The 11,380-nt window shown below is 54.6% G+C and overlaps 1 protein-coding gene across 1 annotated transcript in view; it reads right to left on the bottom strand.

The window, feature by feature from the left end:
• Window positions 1-2,297: 2,297 nt before the first annotated feature.
• Window positions 2,298-11,380, bottom strand: part of NALF2 (NALCN channel auxiliary factor 2) — a 30,641-nt gene continuing 21,558 nt past the window's right edge. The window contains exon 3 of the mRNA XM_068157606.1: window positions 2,298-11,196. Within this exon, the coding sequence (XP_068013707.1) occupies window positions 10,775-11,196 (422 nt within the window). The 3' untranslated portion in view covers window positions 2,298-10,774. The remainder of the gene's footprint in view (window positions 11,197-11,380) is intronic.

Genomic DNA, 11,380 nt, shown 5'->3' with positions numbered 1-11,380 from the left:
TCAAATTCAAGTGGCTTCAGCAGGGTGGGTGCTAACCTGAGGCACCTGAGGGCCCTTCTGGAAGTAAACTCTGGTCTGTGCTCTTCTGTTTGTCTGTGGGGATAAGCATGAGCCCCTCTGTGCCAGTGGTAGGAGACCTCCCTGGTCCTGTTTGCTGTCCATCATGCCTCTGCGCTGAATTTCAGTGCTTCACCCTGGAAACCATCTTGAAGCCAGCCGGCAAAGCAGCCTGGTTTTTGTGCCTGCTGGCACCAGAAGATGGTACTCTCTGAAAACCCAAACAGGCTGGAACAAACCAGGACCAATGGATTTCAGAACAAAGGAGCCCACTGTCCTCAATTTGCCATGCTCCTGTATGGCATCCACGCTGTCTCCTCCCTTCCCTGCCACAGGGAGCTGGGAAGGTGCCCTGAGAAACATGGTGGGAATTCACACAGCCATTGCTGCTGGAGACCTTGGGAGAGGGTGGAGATGACTTAGAAACAAGTGAGCTGTGCAGATGGACTGAAATGTTGAGCTCTAGTTGCTGAAACTGGGAGCTTCAGGACCCTCTCACCTGCTCCTCCCAGTGTCCCAAACCTCCTGCTTCTGAGACATGCAGGGGATGGTATCAACAACAGGAGGTGTGATGCCATCTTCTGCCCAGTGAGTGATACCCTGAGCAAAGGAAAACCAGGCCAGGGAAGGAATGTGTGTGTCCGTGTGTGACATGGGCTGCAGGCTGCTGGTGGGGCAGGACAGCTCTCTGGTGAATGTAGAGATTTAATAATTCCTTTAATCATTTAATTGGTTTGGGCAGAGGTGCACAAGAACCTCACAAGAGGCCTGCAAATAATCTCTTCACTTCTAGCCATGGGGAGGCTGAAGGAGCTGGGGGTGTTCAGCCTGGAGAAGGGAAGACTCCAGGGGGACCTTAGAGCTGCCTTCTGATAGCTGAAGGGATCCCCCAGGAAGGCTGCAGAGGGACTTTTCATGAGGGTGTCTGGAGACAGGACAAGAGGGAATAGTTTGAAGCTGAGGGAGAGCAGGGTTAGACTGGAGCTGAGGAAGTTCTTCAGTATGAGGGCGGTGAGGCACTGGCACAGGCTGCCCAGGGAGGCTGTGGCTGCTTCCTCCTGGGGGTGTTCAGGGCCAGGTTGGATGAGGCCTTGAGCAGCTGAGTCTGGCTGAGAGATGTCCCTGCACACAGCAGGGGCTGGAGCACATGCTCTCTGAGGTCCCTTCCAACCTGAGCCATTCTATGACTCTATGCATTCTTTACTGCCAGCCCCTCGTGCAGCCACACACCAGACACCCACCGCCCCCTGCCCTCCTGCACCCACACCTCCCGACCCTGCCCCTCGCACTCCCTTCCGCTCTCTAGATCCATTTCTCTCCATCTCTGCCCAGCTCCACTCCTCGTTTCGCTCCTTTTCCCCCCCTCCTCTTCTGTCCAGGGGGAGAGTTTGCAGGCCGGGGCTGGGGGCAGCCGCAGGGTCCCCGGAGCGCCCGAGGCCGCGGCCCCGCGGCAGCCTTCAATTCGGAGCCCGGCCGCCTCGCACGCCGAGGATCTGCTGTCCAGATGAATTAAATCCAGATTACATCTTGGGTGTGGACTTCAGCTGGGCAAAATTTGGATACCCTGGTTGAGTCATTATTCTCTGATGAATCTCTTGGTGACAGTCTTTGCCCCTATTGTTCTGAGGTGAGCCCCATGGCAAGGAATGTGAAGGCGAGGAAACAAAAGAATATAAAGAAAGGTTACGAAATCAGCTGCAGCGAGGCAGGGTTATTGTCCCTCTGCTCTGCCGCCTTCTGTCCTCCATCTGAGGCTGGGAGTTTGCAGAGTGGGGGGAAAAGGGGGGAAAAAAAAGACAAAACAACCCCAGCACAGGGCAGGTTCGGGGTGGGGGGGTAGTTTCTTTGAGGATTAACTTGTTCTTATCTGGGCTTCATGCACTCAAGATGCTAACGCGAGGAGGGCTGGCTGGGGCTGGGGAGGGTGGGGGGGCCCGCTTTTAATCTGTAGCCTGCTCCATTTTGGGGTTCATTATAGTGACATTCATCACTCCAGGTAAATAAGCGGGGGTCCTTGCTGCAGCCCCAGCAGGGAGCACCCGGGGTGGGGGTGGGGGTATGCTGGCTGATGAAGGTGAGCTCCTCCACCCCGGGCTGTTAACGGGGCGGTGCTGGAGAAGCCCTCGCGGGATGTGCTTTTACTTCTCATCAATTAGGGGGTGGGGACAGCAGCTCGACTTCCACTCCCCCCCCCCCCCCCCCCCCCAAATGAAAGCGCAGAGATAAAGGGAGGAGGAAAATTATCATCAATTCTTAACATTTTATTTCTGTACTGGGTTAAACAAGGAGCGGAGCAAACCCTCTGCCCCCCAAATACAACAGAACTGAAAGCATTACAGGTACAGAGACTATTGAACACAGAGAGTAGTAGGATAATATCTTTAATACAACTGAATTATAGCGTGGGGGAGGGGAGGGGAGGGGAGAGGAGGGGGAGGGGGAAGGTTGGTTTTGGGGTTGTTGGTTTTCTTTTTTTTTTGGTATTTTTTTTGTGTCTGTTTTCTGTCAAACCATTTTGGAAAATAAATGTAATAGGAACTAGTGCAAAAAAGTTCTAAACATGAAGCACAGTGTATAAAATGGCATAAGAAAACCGTCCCCCTCGAGGACGACAGTCACTTTTCTTATGACAGAGGGGAGAAAGAGAAACAGAAGGGGGGGTGGGGAGCAGAGAGGGAGGGTCCAGGAGGCAGAGGAAGAAAGCTGGAAAGAAAGAGAAACCGGGCAGGGGGGGGTGGGGGGGTGGGATTAGAAAGAAGATTTTGACTTCAGCAGTATGGTTTTGTTTGTTATCACCTCGCCACCACAGACTGTAAAAGGACCTTGTTTTGGGGGGGTGGGGTTGTGGGGGTTTTTTTGTGTGGTTTTTTGATTTTCTTTTTTTTTTTTCCTTTTTTTTTTTTTTTTAATTTTTCTTTTGCTTTTTTTTCGTCATTTTTTTTTTTTTAACTGTAGGTCTGAGCTCTGTAACCATCGACGTTTCACAAGCACTTGAGAAGGGTTCGGTCACAAGCAGCCCGGTCGCACGCACGCACGCACGCACACGCACACACACAGAGAGGCAAAGCCACCCCGGTGAGGAGGGCGGGGAATAGGGGTGGGGGGCTGCGGTCCCTGGCTGAGGTCTCCCGGTGCCCCCTGGCGTGCTGGGATCCCCCAGCCCAGCCTCCCCGGCAGCCGTGGGGCAGAGAGACCTCAGCTGCCAGCAGCAGCATCTCTGGGTGGGGGTGGGCAGGAGGGGATGGACACATTCTTAGGGGCTCTCCTCACTCACCTCCCTTAGAACGCTTCCCCTTAAACCAGGGTGTTTGCCTTCTCCACTCGGTGCGATCCCTCTGAGTTCCTCCCCAACCTGAACTCCCAGGAACATCTGGAAGCACCTCTGGTCTTGAAGGCATCTCCTAGCTGTGACCTCTGAACGCATCAGAGACCAGAAGGTGGATTCGGTTTGGTTTGGGGAAGAAAATCAAGCTTGGCTAGGAGGACGCCCGTCACCAGCTGAGCTCCTAGAGAAGAAGAGACGCTTCCTCCCAACGAATTCCCAAGGGGAACGTGCCCACGGGGGCTCCCAAGGTGAGTTATCCTTGGTTGAAACCATCCTGGCAGGAAAAGCAGCTCTCCAGCTTGCTTTCAGCCCCCAAGAAATTGGCTGGATGCTATTTTAAGTCGAGCTGGGTGGAATTCCTTACAAATTGCTATTCTCTCCCAATCCACTGCCCCCAGTTCCAACTGTGCCAGCAGAAAAAGTGCGACTTGAGGCTTGGCATTTGGCTTGGGGGTTTCTCTTTCTCTCTTCTCTTTCTCTCCTTTCTCTCTTCTCTTCCTCTCCTTTCTCTCTTCTCTTCCTCTCCTTCCTCCCTCTCCTTCCTCCCTCTCCTTCCTCCCTCTCCTTCCTCCCTCTCCTTCCTCCCTCTCCTTCCTCCCTCTCCTTCCTCCCTCTCCTTCCTCCCTCTCCTTCCTCCCTCTCCTTCCTCCCTCTCCTTCCTCCCTCTCCTTCCTCCCTCTCCTTCCTCCCTCTCCTTCCTCCCTCTCCTTCCTCCCTCTCCTTCCTCCCTCTCCTTCCTCCCTCTCCTTCCTCCCTCTCCTTCCTCCCGTTTCCCTCTTTTCTTTCTCTCCTTTCTTTCTCTCCCTTCTCTTTTCTTTCTCTCTTCTCTCTTTTCTTTCTCTCCTTTCCTTCTTTTCTCTTTTTCCTTCTCTTTCTTTCTCTCTTTTCTTCTCGCTTTCTTTTCTTTCTTTTTTCCTTTCTCTCTTTCTTTCTCTCTTTTTTCTTCCTTTCTTTTTCTCTCTCTCATTTTCTTTCCTGAAAAGGAAAGGGTGTGTGGGGAAGGGCTGTGCTTGCTGCCTTTCTCAGTGTGGGGGTGAAAGCCAAGAGCAGTGGCCATAGCAATGCCTATGGCTTGTTTTGACAAGTTTCAAACTGAAGAAAGAAATAAAAATGAAATCCCTGTCTGGCTCCAAATGTCTTTTTTTTTTTGTTTTGTTTTGTTTTGCAACTCCAGCACATCCAGCTTCCAAATGGGTTTAAAAATGGTAAAACCAACCCCAAAGTTCATAAGCCAAAGCTAATTTGTTGTGTGTTTGCAGTTTACAGCCAAGGGAAGCTCTCGGCTTCCCAGGCTGAAAAAGGAGCAGCAGGAAAACTCCTGCCCGTGTTTGGAACAAAAAGTGCTGGGCATGCAGCCTGGGACAGGAGGTTGGAGGTGTTCAGCAGCTCAGCCCAGCTCCTCCCTGCTCCTCAGAGCCTGGATCAAACCCCAGCAGCTTTCAAAAGGACTCATTTTCCCCCCAGTGATCCTTGTTTGAAATAATTTCTCCTTCACATATGGACAAAGTGCTTCCTTTCCTCCTTCCATCCCCAAGGGGCAGAACTGAGGTGAGACCTGCCCTGGAGCAGCTGATGCTCCTCACAGCGTCTCAGTGCAGCTCTGCAGACCCAGGATGGAGGTAAAACCCCTCTCTGCCCTACACCCCATGCTCCCCACCCTATGGGACAAGCATCCACCACCCCACACCCATGAAGGAGACAGCTGCACCTCCTTCACAGGCAGAAGGCCACACCTGAGGTTCCCAGTGGGTGATGGAGTGAGTTCTTTTCTGGGGAACCCCAGTTTTGGGAGGATGCTCTTCCCCACTTGGCCTTGGGGAGCATGGTTGGTGCTGGCTTTGGTGTTTGAGATGTTTGGGGATGCAGAGAGAATGTAAACCACCAGGACTTTCAGCATTGAGGTGCTGGCCTTTGGCTGGCACTCAGAGGACAAGCAGAGGAGCTTTTCCTGCCCCCCTCCCTGGCACAACGCACAGGACAGGATGAAAAGAACACCCAAAATGAGCAAGAGCACCCAAAAGGAACTGCTGGAAAACCTTCCCTGATGAAATAAAACTCAATCATGCTTGGACCTGTGAACCCCTGCCAGAGCTGCCATGACCCAGGAGCTCCAAACAGGCTCCTTCTGGGGGGTGATCATGGGTTTTGAAATGTGAGTCCCTCTGCCACAACACAGGGATGGCCAAGAGCTGACTTTGATGGGCTCAAGCAGGGCCAAGAGCTGACTTTGATGGGCTCAAGTAGATTGTTAGTAATGTCCTGCCTAAACATCAGACACTGCCCTTCCTAACATCTGAGGGATAATTTAAGAGAGATTTTTATCCAGGGGGCAGCTCAAAAACTCTACAAACAAAACTGGCTGGCACATGGTGTGGGATTCTAACAGGGATTCTCCCAGAATCCAAACATGTTTGTCTCTAGCAGTGTCCATAGGCATTCCTTTGCAGGGCAGCAGTGAGGTATCATGTTATGATGTGTTACAAGCTGTGGGGTGATGTTGGAAAGGCAGAGCCTTGCTCCCAAAGCTGAGCACAAGGCACTGCCTTCCCCCTGCAGGACAGGGGGTCCTTGTCCCACTGGCAGCTCTGACAGCCCCAGCTCCATGCTGGAAACCAGGAGGGACCTACAGAGCTTGGCAATGGGAAGCTCCATGGTGTCACCAAGGAGGATGCTGCCCCGGGAGCTGCAGCTATCAGGGATTTTCTTGTTCTAAGCAGGGGCAGAAGAGCTGTCTCCCAGCATTGCCTGCAGTCCTGAGTGGCAGTGAATGAACTGCCTTGACATCTCCTATTGAAGCAAAGCAAAATGTGTTGAAGGAAAACCATTTCAAGATGTTTTCAGAGTGTTGCCAAGTTACTCAACATGTTCTGCTTTAGTTGTCAGATGCTTTCAAAGCGATTTCCCTAACTCAGAGCACGAATGGTGAGGGCTCTCCCTGGGAATCTTTTGCCTGGGGCTACCATGGATCTGTATTTTCATAAGAAAAAGGCTCAACTAATGATTAATCTTCACCAGAGGAAGCAGGGCCTTTCTTGGGGATTTTTCTTCAGTTATTTTTAATTAATTTGTACAACTGGCAGTTACATTAAAGTGCAGCACCCAGGACTAATGCTCCAGCTGCCCAGGACCTGGCTACCTTTCCTCCTGCAGCCCTGCCTGCTCTGCCCGCTCCTGGTCCAGACCCCTCAGCACTCAGCATCCCCCCTTGGCTCCTCAGACTCTGCCAGGGGGCAGATAAAGCCCTTCCCAGGGAGGAATCCTTGCTTTCCAGTGGGCATCTCCCTCCAAGCAGGGAGTTTATCCACAGCAGGAAAGGTTGTCCTTAACAGATTAATACCAATGTGTGGCACCTTTAGGGAGGAGAAATAAGATCACTGCACGAAAAGGACAAAGCACCTTGGTACTCAATTCCTGCTGGGATAAATCCCTTCAGACCAAGTGTTTTCCATGATGCCAAGCTCTGCAGAGTGCTCCTGGTCTGCTGGGCACCAAAGGGGCTCAGGTTGAGGTGTACCTGCACTGTTGGGGCAAAGAAACTCTTCCTTTCCTCATCCCAGGGGCAAAAAAGCTCTTCCTCTCCTTATCCTAGGGGCAAAGACTCCTTATCCCAGGGGCAAAGAAACCCTTTCTCTGCTTATCCTAGGAACAAAGAAACCCTTCCTCTCCTTATCCCAGGGGCAAAGAAACCCTTCCTCTCCTCATCCCAGGGGCAAAGAAACCCTTCCTCTCCTCATCCCAGGGGCAAAGAAACCCTTCCTCTCCTCATCCCAGGGGCAAAGAAACCCTTCCTCTCCTTATCCCAGGGGCAAAGAAACCCTTCCTCTCCTCATCCCAGGGGCAAAGAAACCCTTCCTCTCCTCATCCCAGGGGCAAAGAAACCCTTCCTCTCCTCATCCCAGGCACATCACTTTGTGCTTTAATAAAAAGAAGGCCAGGGGTATTAACTGAGACAATGTTAACATCTCCTCTCTGGGCTCTTCTCTTGCCTAGCAAAGAGCAAGCCAGTGAGGATGGAGGATTATGAAGGTTGTAAAGTCAGACCAAAGAGAAGATTTTTATCCAAGAGCCTTATAATGATGGACTGTGACATGCACTGCTTCCAGCTGCTCCGTCCTGCTCTGTGAACAGCCCGGTCTGGATTCAGTTAGGGAGATTGGCAAAGTGTTGAATACAGCATATGGTACCCTAAAACCACAGAGCTTATTGACAGCAGCCCAGACTCGCTAAATAAAAGAACTCCTTCCAAAAGCCCTGCTCTGTGAAGACTCAGCACTTTCCTCCCAGTCACACTAGGTAAAATCCCAGCCCTGCCCCTGCCTGCTGACCCCGCAGCCTCCCGGCCCGGTGTCCATACGTGGACACCTCCTGGGAAGCCACAGCTGGGAAAACATCAGCATCTCCTCTGTCTACAGCATGACTGCCCCAAAGAGCCTCCTTGCTCTCTGTCAGACACAACTAAACCTCCTGAGCAATCACACTGAGACCTGGTTTTTGAGATGGCTCCACTTCCTGATTCACTGGGATGCGGCGTGGGCTGCACCCTGAGACGAAGCCCATGGGCTGATCATGAGATCACTGTGGTTGGAAGAGACATTTAAGATCATCAAGTCCAACCATTAACCCAGCACAGAATGTTGTTACAGAAGGTCTTCACCTTCACACTTGTCACAGCTCCCTGATTATTCTTTCTAAACCCTGCCAGAGCCTCCCCTGGTCCCTGAAGCTAACTCTGACCTCACTGTGTTAATCACCCGTCACAAAGCCTCCCACTGCCAGCGCCACCAGCAACTGCCCGAGCCTGGACGTGACACCGGTCCACAGCTCTGCTTGCTGGCGGTGCAGGGGAGCCTCAGGGTGTGCAGGAGGACACCTTCCCCTCGAGAAGGCTCTCTGCAGCGGAGTCCCACACGTGGTGCCTGTCCCAGCGTGCTGCCGGCGAGCACGCAGGCTCGGGCACTGCTCAGTGTCACACCAGCAGACAATGAATAGTGACTCAGGGCCACTTGCTGACGCACCACACTGGGCTATTCTTCTCTCTCTAGATGAGCTGCTCCAAGATTGGATGCAGCCTATCTCTGAGAGAGGCGCCTGGAATTAGCTTAACTCTTGGCAGTACATGAACAATCTAATTTCCTTAAGAGCGAGCTGGATCCGGCTGTCTCGGGGCAGGCACAAGGCTGGGCTCCCTCCCTGGGCCTGGCTCAGAGCTTTAGCCAGTCATCAAAGCAGCCACACCACGCACTGCTGGGCAGCAGAGCACACGGAGGAGCTGGGTCCCTCTTTGCACCTCCCCAGCTCTCAGGCTGGTGTAAGCTAGACCCAAAGCACACAGAGGCTGTGAGGAACAGTCGAAGGAGAATCATCTGACCTGTTGTGGGTGGCAGCAGCAAGGCAATCTGCTGGGGGAGTGCTCCCTGGCTGACTGGTTTGGGTGGGAAGGGACCTTTAAAGGTCATCTAGTCCAACCCTCCCTGCGGTGAGCAGGGACATCTGCAACTACATCATGGTTGCCTCCATGAGCAACCACTTCTCCTAACCCCATCACCAGAGGACAGTGGGTTCACAGGCTTTGTATCTGCAGGGCTTTGGTAACAGGCAACTGGTAACATGTAAACATCATCCCAAAGCTCTGAGATTCAAGTCAAAGCAGAAAGCAAACATTCAGCTGCTTCTCAGAGCCTCTTTGGTCTGGAAATGGGCTGGAAACATCAGGAAACCTGTCCTCCCCATGAGATGCCTGGTACTTCCTTCTTCCAGCCAGGTAGGAAGTAGCTTTGCTCATGGGCTCTGCTCAGTTTTGCTTCACCTCAACAGACCTGAAGCCACGAAACTCTTACACTCCTCAACTCTGGGACTTCTTGGACCCAGGCAGGGCTCTGGGATGGGTTTGAGATGCAGCAGGATATTCCTCCTGTTTCATCCCTGCCTCCTGACAGGGCTGCAGTGATCCACCCTGGGCTCTGCTGTGGGCTCCCCATCAAGAAACACAGGGACCATCACACCTCCTCTGCAGGCAGCAAGCAGGTTCACATCCACGCTGCGACCAGGATATTCTGCGCCTGACTCGTGCTAAAACGCACCACCCTCCTCCATGCCCACACTCAGCATCCACCCTCCTGTCTCCCCTGGGCACCACCTCACAGTATCCATGCTGGGAACAGTTCCTGGTGGGTGGGTGGGTGGGTGAAGAATGCAGGAGTTTCCTAGGAAAGCAGGGTCTGATGTCTTGTTTGGGGCTGAACCATTGAGCTCAGGTTAAAACACCCAACTGACTGAGGTTGCACCAGCCAGCACCTTGCCCAGCTGAGTCCTCCTGTCCCACTGGGCTCCTAGAGACTCCCTGGTACCTCAGGGGCATCCACAGACAGAAAGCAGTCACAAACCCCTCTTCCCCAGCTGGCCTTGTCTTTCTGTGGGAGACTCTCCCTACAAGCCAGCTTTCTCCAGCCCTTTTGCCCAGCCCTTCTGCCATCCAGCCAATGATTTGTAGCTGGGAAGCGTGGAAAGATGCCTCCAGACACCCTGCATCCAACTGTTACCACTCATGATCCCACTCCCTTGCTTGGCCTGGGTGCTGCTGGAGTCACATCTCCCCCCCTCCCCTTGGAGACCAGCCACTCCAGTCAGGAAAGCAAAAAAGAGGTTAAACCAAATCATCAGGACACTTGGCAAAGTGGGACATGGGAATGCTGGGAATGTCCCTCCTGCTCCCTGTCTCCTCCCTCCCTTGCACAGAGGAGCAGGAGAGAGGCGGCTGGAGGAGCTGGCTGGGGGTGTAAGGAGACGGACCCCGAGCAGTACCACAGTGTAGCATTACAGCATCCCACTCCTGGCCCCCAGGCGCCACCGGCGAGGGGAGCGCCACACGGAGGCGGCCACGGGGAAGGCTCTGCCTCGGGTCGGTGGATTTTTGCCACGGGCCGGGCCGGCCCTTCAGGATTGAGGGACCGAGGTGGGACAGGAAGGAGGTTGCTGAGGTGACTGTCAAACCCTTGGCGTGTTGCTGGCGGCTGAGCTGCGGGCGCCCAAGGCACTCGCGGCGGCCAGGAGACGCGCGGCAGCCCCGTGGGGACACCTCTTCCGAAGGGACCCCCCCCTACCCACCCCCCTCCGCCTTCCCCTTGCCCTACCTTCCGGCGCTGGCACCTCGGCGGGGCCGGGCGGGCCGGGCCGCTGCTGACCGAACCCTTCTCGCAGCCGAGCGCCGCAGCCCTGTGCGCGTTAGAGACTCTTCATCACGGGGATGCCCCGCGGCGAGCAGCTCTTGGGGGGGCGCGGGGGTGTGTGCGCGGCACCCCCCGCTCCCGTGCCTCCCATTGGAGGAATAGCAAGTGCCCCCCTTCGTGGAAAAGGATCTGGCCTTCGTCTTGGAGGTCGGCTTCCCCCCCCGCCTCACTCGTCCCGCGCCACGCTCTCCTCCAGGGCGGGCAGGGCCTCCAGGCTGAGCCCTCCGCCGGCCGCCCCGCCGCCCCCGCCGCCGCCGTGCACGCCCGAGAAGGACACCATGGTGTGGAGAAGCATCAGGACCAGCACGCAGAGCCTGATCCTGCTGCCGCCGAGGCGAGACCCCGCCGAGACCGGCAGCAAGGACGGGGAGCGGGGCTGGTGGTACTGGTGGTGGTGGTGGTGGTAGAGGTGGTAGTGGTTCTGCCGCTGGTGATGGAGGTGGGGGTCGTGGCGGTGGAAATGGAGTGACTCTGAGGCTGTGGATTTGGGGGATGTGTTGTCGTTGCTGTCTGGGGGGTGGTCGCAGGAGTCCCATTGCACCTCGCAGCACTTGGCCTCCTCCTCTGGCAGCTGGTTCTCCAGCAGCCCTGTGGGAAGGAAGCGGAGGAAGAGGAGGGAGTCAGCAGGAGCCCAGGGCAAAGCGAACCCCAGTACCTGCCAGCAGAATGGGCAGAACCTGAGAGCTGCCACATCCAGAAACCCCTGGGACCAGCCCTGGAAGGGGCTGCGAGCCTGCAGCCCTGGGGCGTGCTCAGGGCTCCCCAAACACTG

The sequence above is a fragment of the Melanerpes formicivorus genome, unplaced genomic scaffold, assembly GCF_026170545.1.
Source record: "Melanerpes formicivorus ecotype bairdi unplaced genomic scaffold, bMelFor1.0.p_v2 SCAF_37, whole genome shotgun sequence".
Lineage (NCBI taxonomy): Eukaryota > Metazoa > Chordata > Aves > Piciformes > Picidae > Melanerpes > Melanerpes formicivorus.
This window is presented reverse-complemented; position numbering and strand designations above follow the sequence as displayed.